Source organism: Herpailurus yagouaroundi, unplaced genomic scaffold (genome assembly GCF_014898765.1).
Source record: "Herpailurus yagouaroundi ecotype Mexico unplaced genomic scaffold, PumYag 183, whole genome shotgun sequence".
Classification (NCBI taxonomy): Eukaryota; Metazoa; Chordata; class Mammalia; order Carnivora; family Felidae; genus Herpailurus; species Herpailurus yagouaroundi.
In genome coordinates this window covers 9,781,119-9,806,904 of record NW_024412414.1, presented here as the reverse complement: position 1 = coordinate 9,806,904, position 25,786 = coordinate 9,781,119, and the positions used below count along the sequence as shown (strand labels likewise).

Genomic DNA, 25,786 nt, shown 5'->3' with positions numbered 1-25,786 from the left:
CTATGGTTGCCCTTACTTGGAATATTCAGGACAGGTATAATGAACAAAAGCGGAAGGCAGAGAGTGTGTACTAAAGATAGATGCCTGGTTTGATGCCCCTTGCCCCCACCTCTTTTCCATGTCTCTACCATTGCTCTAAATTCCTCTTAATGCAAATATCTTCTTTGGTCCCTTGTCTGCCCGAGCCCCAACAGTGTTTAAGGTTCCAATTCAAGTTTTCTGTATCAGAAAATGTCCATGACTTTGTGTAGCCTCATTGATCTCCTCTAAAAGGGCTTCAGTGCGTACCTTGACTGTCTCCCAACTTAATGCTTTTTCATTTGCATTTCGTGTTACTTACTATTGTTTGGTGTTCATTGGTCTTGTCTCACTGATGGGGTGGGTTCCTGATGCAAAAATGATGCCACTATTTCAACTATTTCCTTAAAGCAAAATTGGAAAATGTTGTAAAATTATCCATGTCCATTGTAAAGCCACAAAAATGTGTTAACATCATGGAGAGCAAAGAAGCAAATAAAGATTATGTAAAATTTAACCATTCAGATATAAACACTGTTAACATTAGGGTTTATGTAGTTTTAGACAAGTCTCTGGGCATGCAGAATACCTCTGTATAATTTGTCATTAATAAAAATTATAAGCTATTTTTAACAGTTTTTCACTGAACGATATGTTCTGTACATATTTCCACATAAATATTGATTGTAATCTTTTTTTAATAACTGTTTAGTGTTCCACTGCATGTATGATAATTAGCTAGTCCATTATTGAGACATTGGATTGTTTAGTTTTTTACTACCGTAAATAATGCCTTGTTGAACATACTTACGCCCCAGTTTGTACTTGGGTTGTCATCTCTTAGGCGAACTATCTAAAAATGAGATTGCTAGTTGAAAAGATTTTTATTTGGCGAACATTTTATTTGTTTTACAAAGTGCCAGACAACCTTCTAGAGTTTAACTTGTTGACACTGTCACCGTGAGTGCGGGGAGAGGTCATTTCCCTAAACTCTTGTAAATACTGGGTTATGTTGGTCTCTTAAGATCTTTGGAAGACATTCAGTAAAAAGATGCATAGTTTTTATTTGTGTAAATTGTATACTAAGGAAATTAAATGTATACTTGCAAGTTTATTGGCAGTTTATATTGCTTTATTAAATTACTGGTTGATATCATTGTCTTATTTTCCTTGCCACTTTTCCCATTTTTTCTTACTGATGTAAAGATCTCTTTATATATGCAGATTAATTACCTTTTTATGCTTTGTGTTATTCTTTTATTTTCCCAAGTTGTCCTTTTTCTTTCAACTTTGTTCATGATGGTTTTTTTTTTTTTTTTTGCTTTATGGAAGATGAAAAATGTAAACAATATTATAAGATGTATCCATCTTTTACTTTTAAAATTAATGAAACTTGTATGTTGCTGTGTGCTTCAAAGGCCTTCCTTACCACAAGATTATTAAATATTGACTCACATTTTATCCTGGTAATTTTATTTTTTGCTTCATGGATCCATAGGAAAATTTCATGCATTGCTCTATCATTTCTCATGATATGCATTAATATATAGTCAATAAATAGTTTTTGTTACTCTGTCTCATGCTCCGTTCTGGGATATTCATTCACAGGAGTGATCTTACATTTAGAAATACAGCATATCACAATGTTAGAATCATTATGAATGATTTTTTATTGTAAATACATTAAAACATATTTTGGTGTGTATTCATTTGTGCCTCGGTTTATATTGTCTAGTGTATGTAGCAGGAAACCATTTTGGTATCCCCTTTTTTTTTGATAGAATATATTCTAGGCCAGTAGCTTTAGAGAACCTAAAAATTCCTGTCACCCAAATCCTTTTATTTTTCCCCCCAGAAACTCCTATGTCCGACTCAGACACCTTTGCACTAATACCTGGGTTCATAGCACAAATATCCCAATCGACAAGGAAGAAGAAAAACCTGTAATGCTGAAAGTAAGTTCTGGAACTTGGCTGCCTCCTTTGGTCTTGTGCTCCCTAATGAAAGGGCTCCTTTGAGGACACATTGGGGAGGAGGGAGCTGCATTTTGTTGCTTTGGCCAGAGGTAGTCATGGACAGACTTGAATGCAGTGAAAGAATTCTCTCCAAGGGACTTGGCTAAAGCAAGCCTAGCCTTTTTTAAATAACCAGAACCTTTTATTCCATGGCTTTTGCCCTAAAGGTTGAGCAATTGTCTGGATTTCATGTCTGTTTGAAGGATGATTTTGGCTGGGGGAGTGTTTGCTTGTGCCTTGAGGCACATCACATACCTAGTTGGTTTTCCCCAATCTTTATTATTTCTTTCTCTCTGTCTTTAAATAGACACTTTTATTTTTTTGGAAGTTCTCTTAGCCCCTTTAATTTCTCTCCCTCAAGCCCACCTCTCCTTCCCTACCTTCTCTAGGGTCATAAAACATAAAAACACAAACATAGGGATTTTGTTTTGAAAAAGTCAAATGATACTCTTAGTTTGTTTTTTTAGTGATGGGGGAGGTTACTGGAATTTTTTTTTCTATTTTTATGAACATTTTCAAGTATATAGAAAAGTTAAAAGATTGGTACAGTGTCTGCCCATATGATACTCTGAGTCAATAATTATTTTGCTCATTTGTTTTTTCCCTATGTATTTGCTTACTTATTTTTATTTATTAAAAAAATTAGTGTTTATTTTTGAGAGAGAGCGTAAGCAGAGGAAGGGCAGAGAGAGAGGGAAACACAGAATCCGAAGCAAGCTCCAGGCTCTGAGCTGTCTGCACAGAACCCGACCCGGACTTAAACTCATGAAATGTGAGATCATAACCTGAAGTTGGATGGTTAACCAGCTGAGCCACGTAGTCTCCCACCTATTTATTTATTTTTAAATGTTTTATTTTGAAAGAGAGCACGTGTGTGCATGCACACGCACAAGTCGGGGAGGCTCAGAGAGGCAGGGAGCAGGGGGAGAGAATCCCAAACAGGCCCCGAATGTGAGGCTCATTCTCAGGAACCAAGAGATCTTGATCTGAGCTGAAATCAAGATTCACATGCTTAACCCACTGAGCCACTCAGGCACACCTCCGTATGTGTTTATAAACATGTTTTACAATTGTTAACAGTCTTAACATGCTTCTTTTCACAAATGAAGGTGTAAAATGATATCAGAGCCCCCTTTCTGCCTCCTTCTTTCCCACAGTAACAATCTCTAGAGGTAACAACTGTTAATGATTTGAGGTACTTCCTTTCATATGTTTTTCTGTGTCTAGTTGATTCTTACTGCGAGATAGCTCCAGCTACTTGGATTGCCCAGTGTCACATAAATAGTGTTTTGATTAATGTTTTACTGTCTCAGTCCAAGAGACAATCCCATAAAGACCATTTTGCTTTTCAGATTGGCACCTCCCCTGTGAAGGAGGATAAGGAAGCATTTGCCATAGTTCCGGTTTCTCCTGCTGAGGTTCGGGACCTGGATTTTGCCAATGACGCCAGCAAGGTGCTGGGCTCTATAGCTGGGAAGCTGGAGAAAGGCACCATCACTCAGAATGAAAGAAGGTAAGGGCTTCACGTAACAACCAGACATACTCAACCTCACCCACTGTGGAGCTCTTAAATCTGTTGTTTGCAGAAAGAGAAAATGCCAACTCTGAACAGCTTTGTGTGAGAGGGTCAGGCCTTAACATTTATATGTGGCTTTAACTTGTGATTTTCAAGAACCACACTCACTTCTTTGAAAGTCTCTAAAATGGTAAAGACCTTTTTCTCCGTCTCTAGTTTGGCCTCTAGAACTTTCTAATAAATGATAGGGGCCACAGTTACTCTGACGTAAAATTTGAAGGCTCATATTTTGTGAAGGTGTTTATCCTTTTGTGGACAATAATGTGTTGTGTGTATTTTACTCTTTTTGGTCATTGGTCCTCACTTTTGAGGAAATTGGGAAGAAAGGACTTGTTTGCGTTTAAGTGCCTCATTAGGCCTGGGTCTTTCAAGGTAAAGTTTTCAACCTGTTACACGTCGAACATTTCCCATCTCTAATAGCTTCTTTGCTCTCAAGGTCTGTAACCAAGCTGCTGGAAGACTTGGTTTACTTTGTCACTGGTGGCACTAACTCTGGTCAAGATGTGCTTGAAGTGGTCTTCTCCAAGCCTAACAGAGAACGGCAGAAGCTGATGAGAGAACAGAATATCCTCAAGCAGGTCTGTGAGATGCAACATATTGGGATCTCTTTAAGAAATCAGTGGGATCACTGCTCTTACAGAGGGACATGACTGGTTCCCACCTGGAAGGCTTGATCAGCTGACTTTTGAAGAAAACAGATTTGATTTTATAGAGCAATTCTAAGTTCATAACAGTAATGCATGGAAAGCACAGAGTTCACGTATACCTCCTCCTTCTACATATGCATAGCCTCACCTATCATTAATATCCTCCGCTGTAGTGATACATTTGTTACAATTGCTGAACGTACATTGACACATCATAATTTCCCCAAATCTAGAGTTGACATTAGGGTTCACTCTTGGTGGTATGCATTCTCTGGATTTAGGCAAATGTATAATAACATATCCATCATGATAGATTCATACAGAGTATTGTCACTGACCTAAAAACTTTCTGTACTCTGCCTGTTCATCCCTCCCTGCCCTCAACCCCTGGCACCCACTGATCCTTTTATTGCCTCCATCCTTTTGCCTTTTCCAGAATGTCATGTGGTTGAAATCATACAGTATGTAGCCTTTCTCTCACTTAATAATATGCATCTAAGGTTCCTCTGTGTCTTTTCATGGCTTCATAGCTCAGTTAATTTTTTTTTTAATGTTTATTTGCTTTTGAGAGAGAGAGAGAGAGAGAGAGGGAGGGAGACAGACAGACAGAATCTGAAGCAGTCTCCAGGCTCTGAGCTGATGGCACAGAGCCCGATGCAGGGCTTGAAGTCACTAAATGCGAGATCATGACCTAAGCCGAAGCTGGATACTTAACCAACTGAGCCACCCAGGCTTTCATAGCTCAGTTAAATTGACAACACACTTGTTGAATGTCAGCATGTAACAATTCACCTGTTAGGAACTCCAAGAAGAGTTCAGTTGACAACTGTATTTTCATCAAAAATAATAAGTGCCATGTGTTCTTAATGTTATTTCATAGGACTGGAAAATTTGGAGGATTTGGTAAACTCAGGCCTGTATAAGCTCTTACAGGGACCTCCATAAATCAACACAAGATCTTACCACAAAGAATGAGTAATGGCTTACAGGACATATATAGATGGTATTATCTGGTATAAATTTAAGCGAGCTGGTGTAAAGACAAATTGTAGGGAGGTAAGTGACAAGGGTAGATGAAGTGCACAGAAATGCATACTATATAGTTTTCTAAAGCTGTCAGAGATGGGGGTGTATGCTTGGCATAGAAATTCCTGGCCACTAGAACCCAAAGAAAAATATATTAGTTACTACTCCTTCAGTTCTCCATAGGAACTTGGGATTTGAGAACACTTTTTCCTGTTGGTTGTTGAAAGACAAAATTTATTAACACTTCATCATGTTTCAGCACGGTTTTCTAGTCCAAGAAGAAATTATGTCCAGCTGTTTCAGGTGATGACCTCCCAGATTAGATTGGCTCAATGCCAATGCTCATTTCTAGAATAACAATTCCTTGAGGGGCCAAAATGATCAGACTCCGTGGCAGAAGCCTTTGCTGAGCACTATATTTATGTAACTGACAGTTTTTAATCTTTTATCCTTAGCACTCCCTTGTGAGCTGGGTAGTGTTCTTTCCATTTTATTCCTGAGAAAACCAAAGGTTACCTTGACTGTGTTCTATACCACTAGGGAATTATGCAGGTGAATGATTTCAGCCTACAATCTGCTGATTGCAGAGTCCGCACTCTTAACCACAGCCCTACACACTGTACTGGGAAGTGTTTGAGGACCAGTTAGGTCCAGGTGGACTGTGGTGAGTGGGTGTACAATTTTCAGGTTACTGACATTGATGTAGAGAGTGGCCTGTGTAGTGCTGCCTCCCAGGAGGTTCTATTAGTTTGCGACAGAGGACTAGCCATTAACACACTAAATGGTGACGGTGTTTATTCTTCCTTCTCACAACCAGATCTTCAAATTGTTACAAGCCCCGTTCACAGACTGTGGCGATGGCCCAATGCTGCGGCTCGAGGAGCTTGGGGACCAGCGGCATGCTCCTTTCAGACATATCTGTCGGCTCTGCTACAGGGTCCTGAGACACTCTCAGCAAGACTACAGGAAAAACCAGGTTGGGATTTAGGATTGATGGGAAGTGATGGGCAGTTTTGTCCCTGAAGTTCACTTACTTGCCTCATGAGTTCTAAGTGTTAAATCTGTAATTACTTAATGGCTAGAGAATAGTTCATTAGGTTTGTGTGTAGAAAGGAAATAGATTTTTTGCAAGCCTGAGAAGAAGATACATTCTAGAGTCCTTAAGAAGGATACCCAAGAAGTCCCCTTCTGCAGCCACCTTTCAGTGAGATTTTTTTTTTTGATACTGTTAGTACATTTCTAGTATTTTTTATGGCACGTCATCTTAAAAATCAGGGAAATGATTGCATGTGTTTATATTAAAGCAAGAGTAGAATCTTCTTGCTCCCTTCCATATCTTGCATCTGTGCTGGTAACTTTCTCTTTATCTTGGTTGTGGCTCATGTTTTATGGTATTCTAAGTTCTTATCTGTGTCATGACACTGTATATAGTGTCCTCATGAGATAAACTTTCTAACCTCTCTGGGGTCTCCCATCAATTTGCCATTCTAAGGAAACCTGGAAACTGTGTTGCCACACTTAGTAGTTCTCGGCTGGGAGTAATTTTGTCCCCCAGGAAATACTTGGCAATATCTGGAGACCTTTTTGAGTGTCACAACTTGGGCGGGATGGCGCGAGGGGGCATCTGGTGGGTAGAAGCCACGGATGCTGTTGAACATCCAGTAATGCACAAGACATCCCCCAACAACGAACAGTTACCCAACCCAGAGAGTCAGTAGTGCTGAGGCTGAGAAGTCTTGTACTGCATTGAATTAGTGTAGGTGCACAGATGATGCTTATCATAACCTTGACTCCTCCTCTCTGCATTGTGTTATAAAAGGCTTTTGTTTGTAAACTTTGGACTGCCACCACATCTGGCCTTTAAATTTAAACTTCTCTCTGTAATGAAAATTGTTCTGTCATGAAGAAAGTGTTAAACTTCAGCAGTGCTCTCAAGTATTAGATATAACCTTGTTAGCAAGTATAAGCTTTTGACTTAGCCTTTGCTATTATCTAAATAGAAGGTATCATATACCTATGATGCTTTGTTCATTAGCCTGGACAGGTTGTCTTTGGGTGCTCTGGTTACTTTAATTCTGCCAGTGCATTAAAACCATACTCAAATAGTGCCAAAGAGATTTTTGTTCTGTTCCTCTCTGCCATCTTCCAATGAGGATACATCAGAGCCTCTAGAGTGTACTAGCACACTTCGCTTGTACATGAAAAGGCCAAACCAGTCCCACCTGTTGCTGCTACATTGAATGTCTTTGCTTGTTGTTATGGATTGTCTGCCACCCAGCAGCAGTCTGTCCCTGAAGGCTGATTAATTACGAAACATGCATCCTTACTAAGTATGGGCTGAAAAGTGGCCAGTGTCCACTGTAAACACCCTGAGTAGTTTTTAGGATTTGGGAATTAATTTTGAAACATTAAACCAAGTTTCAAGTGCTGTTTGAACTTTGAGTCTGTCTTAGGCAGGAAACGTCTCTGAATAGAAACAAATACCGACAAGAGATTTCCCTGACTTCTCATATATTTTTTATGGAATGTCATGTCTGTTCCCCAAAGAGAGAAGCCAGCAATGTTTTTATGCGTTCTGTGAATATGATTGACTGGCTTAGGTATTCCTCACTTGATTCTGCTCCCCATTGACTATGCAAATGTATTTTCACCCCAGATAAAGAAAACAAAATAGGGTGGTACTGTTCTAAACATCTAGGTAGGTTTAAGTATGTTTATTCGGCAGCACAGAGCAATAAAGCACAGTTAAGTCCTCTTGAATTAGCAATAAAGTCACAGCTGAAAAACAGCTTTTGACCTTTTAGAAAAATAAGTCACCACATTAATATTTATACTATGCACTTGATAAAATGCCCATCTGTACATACGAGGTAATTTGCTTAATTACATTTGTGTGGCGGGTTTAGTAAAACCAAGGGTGTGAGGGAGTTTGCAGCTGTTGACCTAGATGAGAAAGTTGTAGAAAGGTACCTCACTAGGATTTCCCTTATGAACAGTCCTTCTCGCTTGGGAAGGTTGCTGCTTGCTTAGTTTGGGGTTAACCTTAAAATCTTCTGTTCTCCCCGCTTGACCTCCCTTTTCATCCTTAAAAGGAGTACATAGCCAAGCAGTTTGGCTTTATGCAGAAGCAGATTGGCTATGATGTGTTGGCCGAAGACACCATCACCGCCCTGCTTCACAATAACCGAAAACTCCTGGAAAAACACATCACCGCTGCTGAGATCGACACGTTTGTCAGTCTGGTGCGAAAGAACAGGGAGCCCAGGTGAGGTGGAAGTGGATCTGATCCACCGAAGGTGTCTGTGCCTTGAAGATGCAGGCATTGAGCTAGTCAGGGTGCTTTTGGCGAGGTTTCCTTTGGAGGGCTGCCAGTGACAGATTTCGGTTAGGCTGGTCTGGAGAGGGTCTTGGGTGAGTAGTGGAAAGAACACGGTATCGGGATAGACCCGTAGTGGAATCCTAGTTCTGCACTTGGCCAGCTGGGTGACTTTCTCTTTCCGCTTGAGCTTTAATTTTCTTCTGTGCTAAATGGGTGTTTATGAAAATTGAATGAGAATAAATACACGTCAAGTGCCTGGCACTTGGTAGACGCACAGGAAATCACAGTGATGGCCATTTATTCACAGTTTAGCACCCCCTAATTATCACTTAGAACACCTCCCCCAAGTGTCATCAGTAAGAGTCTTTTGCAAACTTAGTTGTCACTTGGGTGTTTCTATTTTACATTACAGTTCTGTCATTTCTCATTCACATAGATCTCCCCCCCCTTTCCTCTTTTCTTCTCCTCATTAAGATCTACAGCGTTTCAGAAGCAGTGGAAAGTAGTTTATAATATAGGTATGGTGAATGGTCACACTGAGATACAATGAGAGCTGATAGTGTTGTTATAAAGTGACTCCTCCCACCCCATAAAGATGAAGAATGTTCCATGGAGCATTCTCATGTTCAGGGAGTCAACTAAATAAGCACTTGACATGTATTATTGCATTTAATCCTCAGGACAGTCCTACAAGGTTTTACGTTACCCTCTCCTGAAGATGAGAAAAGTGAGGTTAAGACATATTCCTATGTAACACTGCATATCAGAATATCACTAATCAGAACAGGGATTCCAACTTGGGCCCTCAGGCCTCAGAGCCTTTCCTCACCTCTCTGGTCCTCCTCCATCTCCACCATTTCTTCCTTATGCAAACGTCTTCCTTGTCTTGTTTGTTTCATTTTAATCTCATCATCTGTTCATCTGCCCTGGCCCTTGCCATCTTTTTTCTTTTTCTCCTTTCTTGATTTCTTCTCTTAGCGCAACTGGGTTTCTGCTGGTGCTGTAGACACTGGCACCAAAACCTAAAATGTCTCTAGTTTCTTGTGTCGAAGATACGTTGGGTCTGTCCGCTTGAGGAGGAGTCTGGCTCTGAGAGCCAAACCTCTACTGTGGCTGCAGAAAACATTTTGTTTGCTTTCTCTTTCTCCATAGATTCTTAGATTACCTCTCCGACCTCTGTGTTTCCATGAACAAATCGATCCCGGTGACCCAGGAACTGATATGTAAAGCTGTGCTGAATCCAACCAATGCTGACATCCTGATTGAGACCAAGTGAGTGGGGGCTATTGGGGTTGAAGATACGGACGAGGAAGGGATTTAGATGGAGAATGTATGGTCCAGTGGATGTCTGCACTCTAGGATAATAAAACTCAACACTTTGATTTCTTTAGACTTGGTCTGAAGTCAGATGAGCTGGCATGGGATCTTGCTTATGCAAAGGTCTTTGATAAGGGAATTCACTTTACCTTTAGAGTGGCCTCCTCTGTATATAGGTATCACTTTGCACACTGGTTTATTTATTTATTTTTGAATATATTTATTTTTTTAATACATTTTTAAAAGTTTTATTTTGAGAAAGGCAAGCAGGGGAGGGGCAGAGAGAGAGAGGGAGAATCCCAAGAAGGCTCCACACTGTCAGCACAGAGCCTGATGTGGGACTTGAACTCACAAAATTGTGAAATCATGACCTGAGCTGAAATCAGCAGACACTTAGCCATCTGAGCCACCCATGCGCCCCCTTGCACATTGGCTTAAAAATAATGTGAATTCACCAGAGAGCATTTTGCACATACTTGATTTAATGTTAAGAGTTTAAAGTTCTTTGGGTAGGATCACCAGTTTTAAAAGTGAAAGGAGATAATTCAATGGTGATGTTAGGTCACTGTAGGAAAGAGCTTTTTAATTATCACTGTTGAAAATGTGTTTAGTGGTACATAAAAATTTTGGTAATAGTAGTGATTGATTTTTTATCAGGGGAACAGTTTTCCTGATAAGTACAGTACTAGTAATAGGGCCAGTGTTTAGAAAACAAAACAAAACCCAAAACTGAATTATGCCCTGAGCTCTAGTGGGGTTTGTTTGTTTGTTGCTTTTTTTGTTTAGTTGTTTTTTTTGGTTTTTTTTTTTTTTTTTGCTTCTCATAACTTAATTTTGGGTTTGGGCTAATGCAACCTCTCAGCATTTTGGCGTTTGGGCCTGAATAACTGTTAATCATGATGGACTATCTGTGTGTTTAGCAGCATCCTTGGCTTCTACCCACTAGATGCTCATTGTACCCCTCCCACTCAGTTGGGACAAACAAAAATGCTAAAATGTTTGCAGACATTGCCCAGTGTCTCCTGGGGAGGGTGCAGGGCAGACAAAATCACCTGCTTGAGCACCACTGGAATAAAGTATATGAAGAAGTTCAAGTTGGCTCTTTGTGATTTTGCCATTGAGGGGCAAAAAAAAGAGGTTATCTATGTGTTTTTATGCTAAAAGTTTTTTATGTTTTTTTTTTTTTTTTTTTTTAATTTAATTTTGAGAGACAGAGCCTGAGTGGAGGAGGGGCAGAAAGAGACAGGGAGACACAGAATCAAAGCAGGCTGCAGGCTGTGAGCTGTCAGCACACAGCCCAGTGCGGAGCTCAAACCCACAAACTGTGAGATCATGACCTGGCCCAAAGTCGGCTGCCTCACCAGCTAAGCCACCCAGGCACCCCTATGCTGAAAGTGAAGCTAGATTTCAATATATTGCTAGAGTTGATCTTAGATTAGCAAGTATTGCTAACATAAGGAGTTTTCACTACTCCTCCTCTTATTTTCCAGGCTGGTTCTTTCTCGTTTTGAATTTGAGGGTGTTTCTACTGGAGAGAATGCTCTGGAAGCAGGAGAAGACGAGGAAGAGGTGTGGCTCTTTTGGAGGGACAGCAACAAGGAGATTCGCAGCAAAAGTGTCCGGGAACTGGCCCAAGATGCCAAAGAAGGGCAGAAGGAGGACCGCGATGTTCTCAGCTACTACAGGTGATGGGGAGTCCTGCTGGGCTCAGTTCAGGCTGCCCTGGAGGGAATTGATGAGGAATTTACTGCTTGCTTATTGATTGCTCCACACAATCACATGTTGTCACCTATCTAGCAAAAAGATGTAGATTTTAGGATTTGGGCATGTAAGGTTTCATTGGTACTTAGGTAGTAAATTGATTCCTGGACGTGGCCAAGTAGGGAAAACACTGAGTGCTTGCATCGGCCCCTCATTACTATTTGTCCTTAACAGAATAATAGCATACAGGCGCATATCATGTGGTCACATTGCTTGTGTTCAAATCCTGACCTTTCTACTTACTAGGTTTTTTTGCCTTTGGCCAAGTCATATACCTCTTCATGCCCCAGCTCCTTTATCTGCAAAATACAGACAGTAGTGCCAACCTCATAGAATTTTGCAGACAGAGCTAGAACATGAATACGTGTATTCATACATGTGTGTATGTTTATACACACACATAACATATGTCTTTCTATACCTGTACATATATTTTTTTTGAGCGTGGGAGCAAGTACAAGTTGGGGAGGGGCAGAGAAAGAGGGAGAGAGAATCCCAAGCAGGCTCTGCACCATCAGCACAGAGTTTCACATGGGGTTCAAACTCACAAACCATGAGATCACCACCTGAGCCTAAGTTAAGAGTCGGATGGTTAACCGACTGAGCCACCCAGGTGCCCCTGTACAAATACAGAATAAAACCATGAGTCCCGTCCCCATCTGTACTTCCAGTTCCTTTCTCACACCATAGTGTTGTTATAGCCTTCACCTTTCCATATTGATAACTTACTCTTGAGAGAAACCTGGCTGGCCTTTTACCTGGTGTGCATCCTTGTTTGCTCACTCTCCACCTCTGCCGGTTACCTCGTCTGACCCTAGGGTCTCCCGGGTCCCAGCTTTAAGATCTGCTGTCCCTGCCACCTCAAGGGAAGGCAGTGGAAAGGAAATGAAGGGGCAAGAGAGCCAAGGAAAACCTTTCAAAGAATAGAGAAGCAAAGATGGAAAAGTGCTTAGGGCATTTTTTAACAAGTAAAACTTTGCAGCTACAGTGCCCTTTGATAGCTTCTGTGTTCTCTTCCCTCCCATTCATGCATGTAGTGTATACCCTCCTACATTCTCTGTGTTTCTGTTTTACTACATTTGTATGTATTCATAAAAAATATATAGCATTTTGCCAGTTCTTAGGACTGTATGTAAATGGTACTGTACTTGTCTCATTTATCCTGTATTGTTTCTGAAATGTGCTCGTGTTAATGGTGGTAGATCTGTTTCTCTAATTTCAACTTCTGGATGGCATTCCCTTTTATTATGCCATGTTTTCGTTGCTCTTGGATAGTCCATCATATGCCACAATTTAATTTTTCATGTCAAGGGACCTCCTTATTCAAAAGGTATGTGTATGAGTGAGAGTTTGTCTTTCCTATTAGGAGTGGAATTGTTGAATTGGCAAGTTTTACTGAGCGATCCTAGATTGGGTATTGTGGTGCACACTCACACCAGTTGTGAGTGAGAACTTTGTTTCTCCTGGTGTTTGCTACCTGTGAATATTGTGATGCTTTTTACTCTTTGGTAATTTTATAAGCATGAAATAGAATCATATTTTAATCTGTATCCACTGAAATCTAGTGAGATTGAGAACATTTTCAACTCATGGTTATCAATAATAAATAGGATTTTGGATTCAGAAGTCAGTATTGGCCACATTGGAAGCTTATAGCTTTTTGATTTCACATTACAAGTTGTTTTTTCTTGTAATGTCTGATGTATCTTCTCCTGAGGGTGAATGGGAAAGGGTACTTCTATGGTCCAGTTCAGAAGGTGACAAAGATCACATGTAGTTGGATGAGGAAGAAAACAAAACAGTTTGAGGAGTCCCCTACTTTGCACAACATGTTTTTCATGTAGAAATCAAAGAGTAGGCTGATATGAGATAAGATCCAAAGAGGATGATAAAATTTCTATGAGATTCAGTATGGGAGATGATGTTTAACATTTTCTACATGGTCTTTACTGTATAAAAAAACAGCTGAGGAAATAGACAACCATTTTAAATATAACATTTCCTCCCCTTTTTTTCATAAAACAAACAAGGACCAAATGGAATCAAGTAGTCACATAATTACTCCAACTCAGCAGCGTGGACTTGTATGACTGGTGGTAAAGCCTGAACAGTTTCTTCATTTGCTTGGTACACAGGCAATTTAAGGGTGTCGATGTATAAGATCAGATGGCCAAATGTCACTCCTGTGAAAGTTGGGGATATTCAAATGGTCTTGCTGTGTGTTGCCATTCATCTTCAATAATTTCTCTTGTTTTAAATGTTTTATTATATATTTTGAGAAAGAGAGACAGAGCATGAGCAGGGGAGGGGCAGAGAGAGAGGGAGACACAGAATCCGAAGCAGGCTACAGACTCTGAGCTGTCACTACAGAGCCTAACATGGGGCTTGAACTCACGGGCCGTGAGATGATGGACCTGAGCCAAAGTTGGACGTTTAACTGACAGTGCCACCAAGGCGCCCCTTTGCTCAATGATTTCTGATTTCTTCACATAACTTTTCTTGTCTTCAGGTATCAGTTGAACCTTTTTGCTAGGATGTGTCTAGACCGCCAGTACCTGGCCATCAATGAAATATCAGGCCAGCTGGATGTAGATCTCATTCTCCGCTGCATGTCTGATGAGAACCTGCCCTATGACCTGAGGGCATCCTTCTGCCGCCTCATGCTTCATATGCACGTGGACCGAGATCCCCAGGAGCAAGTCACTCCCGTGAAATATGCCCGCCTCTGGTCTGAGATTCCCTCGGAGATCGCCATTGATGAGTGAGCCTGCTGCTTTAAAACCTCATTAATGTTTTGTGTCACTGTAGACCACTTATGGTCAAGTTCAGTCTAGTTAAAGCATAGATGAAAGGTGAAGTGTATTTTTTTTCAAGAATGCAAAAGATGGCATACTTCTATTTTTTATCTTATCTTTTTTTTTGTAATTCAACAAATATTTGTCGCTGTGTCAGCCTTAACTAATGTATCAGTGAACAAACCAAAACGCTATCTGTACACTAGATGGGGAAGGAAGATATAAACAAGGTAAATGATTACATGTCTTACTGATACTTGCTAAGGAGGAGAAATAAATTAAGGACAGAGGGTAGGAGAGGGGATTTTGGGGAGGGGATGTTGGCTTTGTGGCTGAGCAGCTGGGGAAGGCTCAACAGGGAAGATACTGAACTTTTTTTTTGTTAAATTTTTTTAAATGTTTATTTTTTTATTTTTATTTATTTTTATTTATTTATTAAAAAAATTTTTTTTCAACGTTTATTTATTTTTGGGACAGAGAGAGACAGAGCATGAACGGGCGAGGGGCAGAGAGAGAGGGAGACACAGAATCGGAAACAGGCTCCAGGCTCTGAGCTATCAGCCCAGAGCCTGACGCGGGGCTCGAACTCCCGGACCGCAAGATCGTGACCTGGCTGAAGTCGGACGCTTAACCGACTGCGCCACCCAGGCGCCCCCTTAAATGTTTATTTTTGACAGAGAGAGTGTGAGCAAGGGAAGGGCAGAGAGAGAGGGAGACACAGAATCTGAAGCAGACTCCAGGCTCTGAGCTCTGAGCTGTCAGCACAGAGCCTGATAGAGGGCTCCAACTCACAAACTGCAAGATCATGATCTCAACTGAAGTCAGACACTTAACCGAGCCACCCAGGGGCCCCAGGATCTTGAACTTTTATTTCATTTTCTTTGTGTTTTTTTCCCAATATGTATTTATTTTGGAGAGTGAGAGAGACAGAGTGCAAACGGGGGAGGGGCAGAGAGAGGGAGGCACAGAATCCAAAGCAGGTTCCATCCAGGCTCTGGAGCTGTCAGCACAGAGCCCAGTGCAGGACTTGAACCCATGAACCATGAGATCGTGACCTGAGCTGAAGTCAGGCTCTTAACCGACTGAGCCACCCAGGCGCCCCTGATTTCCTTTTCTTTCTCTTTTCCTTTTAGCTATGATAGTAGCGGAGCTTCCAAAGATGAAATTAAGGAGAGGTTTGCTCAGACCATGGAATTTGTGGAGGAGTATTTAAGAGATGTGGTTTGTCAGAGGTTTCCTTTCTCTGATAAGGAGAAAAATAAGCTTACATTTGAGGTAATTCATGATGAAATAATCTATATGTTTTACCTGCTTTTCATTGGTCATTTTTCTCTGGGATAAATAGAAAATATTTTAGCATGTAGTGATTTCTGTGATGATACTCCAGTTTTGTAATAAAAAAGAATTGAGCTCAATTTTGTTTCACAAGAAAATAGAACGAATATCAGTCGCTTGACTTACTGGTAGTTATGCTGGTAGAATAAATATCCAGGGTTAATTGAATTACATAAAATGATAGAACATTACGTATACTCTGTACGTGATCTTAAAAACAACAGGAAAGAAACAGACTATGCTTGGGATCCATCATAGATTATCATTTGAGGGACACAAATCCTTATTACCTTTGACTTAAAATGTTTCTTTTTGAGACCAGTTTTCCTTTTGAGGAGTCTATTTCCAAGGATTGCAATATTGTTTTCTGTGTCCTGTTGGGCTGCAATGTGGCTTGCCCTGCAATATCTTTATTTATTTATTTATTTATTTATTTATTTATTTATTTATAATTTTTAAATTTTTTAAAAAAATTTACATCCAAATTAGTTAGCATATAGTGCAACAATGATTTCAGGAGTAGATTCTTTAGTGCCCCTTACCCATTTATCCCATCCTCCCCCTCCCAAAACCCCTCCCATAACCCTTAGTTTGTTTTCCATATTTATGAGTCTCTTCTGTTTTGTCCCCCTCCCTGTTTTTATATTCTTTTTGTTTCCCTTCCCTTATGTTCATCTGTTTTGTCTCTTAATGTCCTCATATGAGTGAAGTCATATGATTTTTGTCTTTCTCTGACTAATTTCACTTAGCATAATATCCTCCAGTTCCATCCACACTCCACAGATGATTATGTCAGTTTTTTATCAACTAGTTATTAAAACAGATCAGTAGCTTTGCAGGTTTTTGTTTCTTATTTTTTCTCCTTAGGAAACAAAGTGGAATTTGATCAGAAATGCAAGCAAAATGTATGTCTCCTCTTACCATAAGAAGGGTCAGAATCAGACATTTATAAATTAGCATAAAATGGAACTAAAGGATGCAGTTGACCTAATACCATCTTTCTCTCACTCTCTCTCGTTTTAATATAATAGGTTGTAAATTTAGCTAGGAATCTCATCTACTTTGGTTTCTACAACTTCTCTGACCTTCTACGATTGACCAAAATTCTCCTGGCCATACTGGACTGTGTGCATGTGACGACCATCTTTCCCATTAGTAAGATGGCGAAAGGAGAAGAGAATAAAGGTAAGAATGTCATGGCAAAGTGGAGAAGTGGTATTTGCTGGCACCTGCACACCCGGGACATGCCCTCCCAGCCTCTTCTGTTACTACTCTTGTCATGTTTCCCTGTGATGTCCTGTCCTTTTTTTCTTGACTTTTCATTGTGGACGTTTTTGAACAAAAAAGCTGAAAGAATAGCACAGCCGATACCAATACATATGAGTCCTTGATTATTCACATTTTGCTCTGTTTCCTTCATATATGAGTCTATCTGTATTTCTCCTTAGGAAATTTTGCAAAACCATTTGAAAGTTACCTAACAAATTGAATGCTTATCTCTTAAGAACACATGTCCTAGCCTTGTCTTCAATGTATCATGAGGCATTCAATGATGATATTAGTATATGATGAAATAAAATCCTGGCTTGTATCTGAGTATTGTATTTCCAGTCTGTGAATAGATAACTCCGCTTTTATATGTTTATTTTTTCTTCTGCTTTAGGTACCTACTATGTACTCACATACGGATAATTGTTGACCTTGTCTCTATAGCTAGAACAGAAAAATACTGTGTTAGATCCTGTGCTCAGTCATTTCACATATATTTCACCATTTCATCCTCTGAGCTCCTTTAGTCTCATTTTATAGATGAAGAAACTGAGCCTCAGAGGTAATCCTGCGTACTTGAGATCAGGGTTTGTAGCAGCACTCAATTTGTGCCTCGTTAGCTCCTGTGCCCCTAATTTTGTGGGTAGCAACAAGCATGTGCTAGGTGACCAGTAAAATTTGGAAGGCGAATTAATATACCAAAGTGCTCCTTTATGGATTTCAAAGCCCATCTGTTTTCCACTACTCTTTTTTCCCCGTATTTTTGATGGGTATTAACCCTTTCTAGTTCCTTGGATCCTGAGAATGTGTTGGGACAGATTTGTTAAATATGTTTAGAGTTGTGCTCCTTGTCAGGTGCCTCAGAGTACTCTCCCGGAGTGTTGTCATGACTGGGGTCTGTCCTGGCCCTTCCTAGGAAGTAATGTAATGCGGTCCATCCATGGGGTTGGAGAGCTGATGACCCAGGTGGTGCTCCGCGGAGGAGGCTTTTTACCCATGACTCCTATGGCTGCTGCCCCTGAAGGCAACGTGAAGCAGACAGAGCCAGAGAAGGAGGATATCATGGTCATGGACACCAAGTTGAAGATCATTGAAATACTCCAGGTAACCGTCTCAGCCAGAGGTGGTGGGGACAGAATGTACTTCATAGGGCTACCATTTTGGATTGTGTCCCTCCTTTTATAAAGCCCTAGACTTTCTGGGAAGAGAGTGGAAGCAAATTCTTAGCTCATTGTTAAGTGCCATTTATGAACCAGCTGTCTTCATCCTTTTGTCATCTCATACCCCTCCCCAGTGTGCCCTTTTCCTGCCAGCCATGACACAACTTCCTCTAGTTACCTTAGCTTTCCATCACCATTGGCCTCTAGGTCTGCCCCCAAGATGCTCCCTTTGCTTAGAACTCACATAGGTATTCTTCTACATAAAGACAGATTTCTTGCTTATTTATTGCTCACAACTCAGCTTAAGGTTCAATTAACTGCCTCCCTCCATTTTTCATTCATTCGTTAATTCTTTCATTCATTCAGTATTTATTGAAATTGATTCTGTGCCAAGTACTTTTAAGCATTTGAGATCCAGGGCTGAACAGCATATATTAATTTCCCATTTCTAAAGAGCCTACATATTGGTAAGAGTCATAGGCATATTAAACAACAGGTATGCTATGTCAGATAGTGGTAAGTGGTAAGGATGCTAAAATATAAGAGGGTCAGGATGGTTTGGAGGCCATCAGAATGTGGGGCCAGGGATATTTCTTTCGATGGGGTTGTCAGACAGGGCCTCTCTAGTAAGGGAACATGATCAGAGACCTGAATGAAGTGAGGAACCTAATATGTGAGTATCTAGGAAAATTCTCTGAGGCAGAGGGAATAACAGTGAGAAGACCCTGAGGTGGGAGTACACTTGGCAAATTTTGGAATAGGTTGGGTTCAAGAGGGAATGGAAGAAGATGAATCAGGGAGAGTAAGTACAAAACTCTTTGAGGAGATTTGGTATAAAGATGTATAGAGAAGTGGGGAAGTGACTGAAGGGTGATTGTTGGTGACAGGAACTTTTTGTTGTAATAAGTTTTAAGTTGGGAGATTATAGCAAGTTTGTATCCTGAATGGAATGGTCAGGTAGAGAGGGACAAGTTGTTGACACAGGAGAGAGAGGATAATTGTAGGAGTAAACTCCCTACATTGGCAAAATGAGGTCCGGGAGTCAGTCTCCTGAAGATAGGGTTTGATCTTAGGTATGAAAACCCTCCTGATCTCATGACATTCTGTGTTTTCCTCTTTCTGTTCATACATCGTTTTTATTCATCAGCAGAATTATTTGTTCCTTAGTGAATAGAAGACTGTTACCACTTCTTTTTCCCATGCTGCCTAATCCCAACCCCAGAACATGTAGTAGATGATTATAAATGTTTGTAGACTTAATTTGTCTCTTGAGTCTGAATCACATTTTATTAGTAGTTTGAAAACATCCATTAGAGTCCTCAAATATTTAAGGCTGTAGAGAATGACTTAGGAAGGAACCTCATTGAACTTATGCCTGAACAAAAGTTGTGGAGGACTTCTTAGGCCATGGATTATGTATCCCTCTACTTTCTGCCCCATCCCTGCTTGCACCCTGTCTTTCTCAAAGAAAAAAAAAAAAGTGATGTAAAACTTGATGATACCTTGAGGTCCTCTCACTGTAGCCATCTGAGAACAGACAGCAGTTGGTTGTTGGATTCATTGTTTCATCAAATGCTTACTGACCCTCTCCCATATGCAAGGTGCTTTGCTGGGCACTGGCAGGAATGCACAGATGATTTGGGCAGGGACTGTATCCACCAGGGATTATATAGTCTAAGAGGAAAATAAGATGTGATGAAGCTGTGTCTTCCTGCAAATAAAACTGTGAGGAACGTGTTCTCTTGGGACACAAGGGTGGGTCATGGGATCTCATTTGGTAAGCACCAGAGAAGGTTTTTACAGAAGAGGTAGGATCTTAACTCTGCTTTTAACCCTGAAAAGGATTTGTAGTATAGAAACAAGGGGACCTTCTCAAGTCCCCTTGAACTTGGAGCATGTCAGACCAGAGCATGACATCACATGGACCAGTAACAACTCTCCTTGGGCAAGGACATAGAGTGTATGGAGCTTGTCAGAGATAAGATTGGAAAGTAGGAGCAGACCAGGTTCTGAGCACTCTGGGTGCCTAAGCACTCCGGGTGCCTAAAGTACCAGGATTTTATTCTTTGGTGAGCCTTTGAGAGTTTTTATGTAGGGGACTGACCTAAGAATAGGCCCCTTTGGGAGCTGGATCTGGTATGGCAAGGCAGGAGATCATGAAGATATGAGCAAGGATAAATGATAGGAAAGATCCAGGAGACTTGGTAGAGGTGGAGCCAACAGGACATCGTCACTGATGAGATGTGTGTGTCAGAGAGGGAGGGTTAGATTGACTGAGATTGATTCAGGATGAGAGAATCCAGGCAGGACTGACATTGATAGTTTTATACAATACTGAGTTGGAGACTCTGGAAAGAAACCAAATGGGGTATCCAGTAGTAAGTAGGAAACCATGACCCAAGACCTTGGAAAGCAAGCCTAGGTAGTATAGTCTGGGAGAAGTGTATGTCCTGGGATTGAGTAAGGTCACCAGGGTCTTGAACTTTGATTTTCTATTCTTTTCTTTTTTTTTTTTTCAATATTTATTTATTTTTTGAGAGCGAGAGAGACAGTGCAAGCAGGGGAGGGGCAGAGAGAATGAAGAGAGAACCCAAGAGTTAGTATATAAATCAAAGGAAACCATCAGAAATGAAAAAGACAAACCAAGCTAATTTCTAGTAGTAAAAACATTTTTCTCTCTTAATTTTTTAAAAGCAAAGTGGCCAACATCACCGTTCTCATAGACCAGAGTTGAGATTTAATACTTGCAAAAAATAATGTTTTATAGAGGATGGAGTAAGTAGTGAGTGATTAATTGTTCTGATTATTAAATTAATTATCAGGATGCTGAAGTTTAGATGCAAAGGTGCTGCAGACAGATTTGATAGACCCCATGGCAGTCTGTTGTTGAAGTAACTGTTGAAGTCTAAGCCAAATATTTGGTTCCCTTAATGCTTAAGGTAATTGATGCAGCAGATACCAGACCCAGCCAGAGTGCGGTGGGTTGGCACAGTGTTACAGGTGGTATGCTAATGTAACCAATCTGTTTCCATTTCCACTTGAATCTTTAGTTTATTTTGAATGTGAGGTTGGATTATAGGATCTCCTGCCTCCTGTGTATATTTAAGCGAGAATTTGATGAAAGCAATTCCCAGACTTCGGAAACATCCTCCGGAGGCAGCAGCCAAGAGGGGCCAAGTAACGTACCAGGTTAGTGATTTCAGAATGGGATTTCAGCCATAGAATGGGATGTGGGACTAATAAAAGCTGGGGATTCAAACAGTACACACTACAAAAGGTAAAATGTGAATATTTTGAATATTACTGTAATTTAGAACAAAATCCTAGGAGTTACCCTTTTTGGGCAGAGGAATAATTAAAAGAGTTCAGATCTCTTCTGGGTTAGGTCTTCTTTCCTTCCATCTTGGAGTGGCTTAATCATAGGACCGCTATGTGGTTGTGTTGTGGTTACAGAAATGCCAAAAAAACAAAACATAACCCTCTAAGAAAATTTATTGTTCACCAGCAGCTTTTACTCATGATGGAAGTTTTCACCTGCCCAGGAAATAGTGGTGAAGAATAAGGGGTAGTAGACATAATCCCACCTATCAAGGCCTGAGCTTCCTTGGCACAAGGTCATCACTCTGCTCTACTAAGGGGATCATGAGTGGGTAGGAAATTGGCAGAAATGTGGAACATCGCACACCGGAGCCGCTGGACAGTGTGATCTGAGTTGATGTGGCTTCACAGGTTTCCAATATAAGATTCTGGAAGACTTGAGGTTAACCTATGGACAGGGGCAAGTCTATTTTTGGGAAAGTTCACCAACATCCTGTTTTTCTAGACCTTTCTGCACCTGAAGCTGTGTTCTCTAAATTTTCAGGTACTCTTGACTTTGAACATATTGAAGAGCAAGCAGAAGGCATCTTTGGAGGAAGGAAAGTATATTTTCGGTGTTCAGTTTTGTGGGTGGTTCTGGTTGGGAAGCTTCTTTCATATAGCTTTGAAAGGCTCTTTCCTTCATTCTTCTAGGAAATGCTTAGTCTTTGGGTTTAGGTTATTTTACGGCTATCTTTGTAACTTTTAGTGCTCAGGTCAGAATGATACTAGGCTGTGTGTGTGTGTGTGTGTGTGTGTGTGTGTGTGTGTGTGTGTGTGTTTGTGTGTTTCCTGCCTAGGATAGAAAGAATGTAAGTAGGTTTCCCCAAATACACATATGCTAGGATTTCTTTAATGGTGAAAAATAGGGTTGAAAGAAAAAAGGAGATTGAAAACAGAGTGAGGTTAACAAGATCATGTCCTTCTGCTGCTGATGGACTGACATTTTTATCCGTTGGCTCTTTAGAGCCCATGCAACAACAGCAACAAAAATATACCTGTCCCTAACATTAAATTAATGTATTATTTCCTTTTTTAAAAGAGTGGGTTACTCATTGTTGATTGAGATCTAAATACCTATCAGATTTGAATAGCTGTAAGCTTATATAAATACCTTATGCACCTAGTTCTTTTAACATATACCCTTGATTCAGTTATCTATTGCTGTATAATAAACTACTCCAGAAATTTAATGGATTAAAAAAATAAGCCTTTTATTGCTTCTCACAATTCAATGGCTTGACTGGAGCTAAGCTGGCTATTTCGCCTGCTGGTCACTGTTCAGTGTATTGTAAAACTTTGGTGGTCTGGTGACTGGGGCTAGTACATCCAAGGTGCTTTACTCACATTTCTGGCTCTCTAAGTCTGGGACGTCTCTTTCTCCCTCCCTTCCTCTCTCTCTACGCATGACTGTCTTAGGCTTCTTCACAGCGTGGTGACTGGCTCTAAGAGCAAAGTTCCCAACAGGATAGGCCAACAGTGTACAACACTAATTAAGCCTCTGCTTGTAGCATGTTGCTGATGTCCTATTGGTCAAAGCAAGTCACATGGCTGAGCCCACTGTCAATGTGGGAGGAGCCTACATAAGGGTCTATTTTGTTGAGGGCCACCAATGTTAACATTCTACCCCAGCGTTTAATGTAAAGCCTTTGAATTTTGGGTTAGTAATATTACTGACTGTGATGAAAGATCTTGTTTTTCGGAAACAGAGTGTGTTGAGTTCAGTATGATGACACTCCTTTGTGCTGTCTTGTATCTCACCTTTCCTGATAATGACACAGCAGTGACACTGTCTTCACTCCTCTTTTGGAGGATGTAGCACAAATAGAGTATTTTCCTGGGAGATCCTCTCTGCTTTTCCTGCTAGCCTGCACACATGAAGGTTCCTTAGATGGTGAACACAATATAGGCACTGATGTAATAATTGAATGGCAGTGCTCAGTTCTGCAGTAGAATGCCATTTGATCCAGTACATGGTCATTAATTCTTTCTTTACGGAAATAACACACAGTTATCACAGATACTGAGATAACCCCTGACAATTTGCTTATTAATCCGTTTGAAGAACACTCTTCAAAGTGCGGTCTTCAGACTGCTTGCTACCAGTTTGTGACATGGTAAGTCCAGATCATGGGAGTAATCATTTTGGGTACTTTTATGGCAGCTAGACCCTGCCACAGCCTCCAAGTGCCTGATCAGTGGGCCTGGTATAGACTAAGACATCAGTTAGCTGTAAAGTTAAAGTAAAAGAAGCTGGTGCTTTACCACAGGTGTTTTGGTAGGTGCTGAGTTACAGCCTCTTAAATAAAAAATAAAACTTCTCATTAGAAGAAACACAACGGTGTGCTATTCTCAAACCATAGATAAGACCCCGCAGAAGAACACTCACAGTCAGAAATATGGATAAAAAGTCAATTCCTGTCACTGGGGGAAGGTAGGGACTTTGGCTTAGAATTTGACAGTTGTGACCTCCTCATAGTCTGCTCGCAGTTCAGTTGAAGTTAAAACAAGATTGTGTTCTTACAGGAACTTACTAAAACTCAAGTCACCCAGGGTTGACCACGGGGTTAGAACTCTGGTTAACGTGTGTCTGGGTCCAAGTGTGTGAGAGAAGGGTGCTTGTGGCTCATCTGTCCTTTCCCCTTCTGTGCACTCCTGTAGTGAGGAGAACACACCGCTGGACTTGGACGACCATGGTGGCAGAACCTTCCTCCGAGTCTTGCTGCATTTGACAATGCACGACTACCCACCCCTGGTGTCAGGGGCCCTGCAGCTCCTCTTTCGGCACTTCAGTCAGAGGCAGGAGGTCCTGCAGGCCTTCAAACAGGTAGTGTGTGTGTGTGTGGGGGGGGGGGGGGGTATCGTCGTCGTCAGCTGCCCAAGAGGCCATGGTGACACGGGCACGTTGCATTTGCTCAGGTTCAGCTGCTTGTTACCAGCCAAGATGTGGACAACTACAAACAGATCAAACAAGACTTGGACCAGCTGAGATCCATCGTGGAAAAGTCGGAGCTTTGGGTGTACAAAGGGCAGGGCCCTGATGAGGCCATGGATGGTGTCTCTGGTGAAATCGAACATAAGAAAACAGAGGTGGGTGAGACCCAGGTCACGCTGCCAGAGGAGGTGGATAGGCTCCTCAAACAAGTGAATAGCCTACTCTGGTTTCACATAAAAGTGTATATTATGGGATGAGCTTTATTCTCAAGAGACCTGCATGTTGAGTAGCCAAAGTAACAGCCATTCTCCCAAGCAATAAGCTGCAGGATGGAAGGGTAGCTACCTCACCTGTGTCACTTTGGACCACAGGGAAAATACTTGGTTGTTGAGTGGATTAGCCCCATATTTCCCTTCCAGACCCACCCAGGGAAGAACCTGTTGTCAGTAGTCTGGTCCACCATCCTCTCCCACATCAGGGAAATCCTGTCAGTCGCAAGGGGGATGAACACGTGACTCGGGCTTAAACCCAGCGTAACTATAGGAAAGCTGCAAAAACTCCCATTGTTTCCTAAACTCCAATGAGCGTATAAACACACATACGTTACAGTCCAGGGGCTGGACGAACCACCCTTACGTTTGTTTTGGTCTCTAGGAGGGGAATAACAAGTCACAGAAGCATGAGAGCACCAGCAGCTACAATTATAGGGTGGTCAAAGAGGTGAGTGGTCCTAATGCCCTTTTTCCTTGTGTATTAATTCTCTAAGGAGAGATAGTGAGAGTCGACTTGAAGATGCAAACACTTCATCTTTTTTCTTCATGTGAAGTTTAACAGGAAAGAAAAAGCTCTCAGAGGTTAAGTGCATGGATTTTAGGGTCATATCTGGGTTTGAATCATCCTCTGCTGCTTATTATTTGTGTGCCCTCAATTTTCTCACCTTTTACAGGTGCAGCCAGCACCCGTGATTCTGAAAGTTTATAATTGACCAAAGGACTAATTTTATAGAATTGTCAAGCCTTTATATCAATGACTGGCACTTAGTGTCCACCAGTGAGGGCTCTAGTTCTTTAGATATCTTTGCATAGGGTGGTTCACAGTTGGAAGGTTGGGAGCTTTGTATTTTTTTTTTTTTTTTTTTTAACCCCAGAGCAAACTCTTCCCAAGTCCTTGGCAATGATATGAGTCTCACCATTTTAGGAGGTCGATCTTCCTTCCTTCCTTCCTTCCTTCCTTCCTTCCTTCCTTCCTTCCTTCCT

At 41.0% G+C, this 25,786-nt stretch overlaps 1 protein-coding gene and 1 long non-coding RNA gene across 7 annotated transcripts in view; one reads left to right on the top strand and one right to left on the bottom strand.

Annotated features, from left to right (window-relative positions):
* The window catches only part of ITPR1 (inositol 1,4,5-trisphosphate receptor type 1), a 329,757-nt gene that overhangs the window by 150,414 nt on the left and 153,557 nt on the right, over positions 1–25,786 (top strand). For all 6 annotated transcript variants that reach the window (XM_040492113.1, XM_040492112.1, XM_040492110.1 and 3 more), the window contains 16 exons: positions 1,874–1,973; positions 3,386–3,546; positions 4,046–4,187; positions 6,100–6,258; positions 8,375–8,547; positions 9,754–9,873; positions 11,409–11,603; positions 14,189–14,440; positions 15,608–15,749; positions 16,841–16,994; positions 17,995–18,182; positions 21,289–21,427; positions 22,101–22,155; positions 24,257–24,422; positions 24,515–24,685; positions 25,185–25,250. In XM_040492113.1, coding sequence (XP_040348047.1) covers positions 1,874–1,973; positions 3,386–3,546; positions 4,046–4,187; positions 6,100–6,258; positions 8,375–8,547; positions 9,754–9,873; positions 11,409–11,603; positions 14,189–14,440; positions 15,608–15,749; positions 16,841–16,994; positions 17,995–18,182; positions 21,289–21,427; positions 22,101–22,155; positions 24,257–24,422; positions 24,515–24,685; positions 25,185–25,250 — 2,383 coding nt within the window. The remainder of the gene's footprint in view (positions 1–1,873; positions 1,974–3,385; positions 3,547–4,045; positions 4,188–6,099; positions 6,259–8,374; positions 8,548–9,753; positions 9,874–11,408; positions 11,604–14,188; positions 14,441–15,607; positions 15,750–16,840; positions 16,995–17,994; positions 18,183–21,288; positions 21,428–22,100; positions 22,156–24,256; positions 24,423–24,514; positions 24,686–25,184; positions 25,251–25,786) is intronic.
* LOC121041329 (uncharacterized) lies at positions 11,332–23,947 on the bottom strand. Its single transcript, XR_005795691.1, has 3 exons — positions 23,357–23,947; positions 11,923–11,978; positions 11,332–11,640 (listed from the first exon to the last, which is right to left on the bottom strand). It is a non-coding gene; the product is annotated as an uncharacterized LOC121041329 (long non-coding RNA).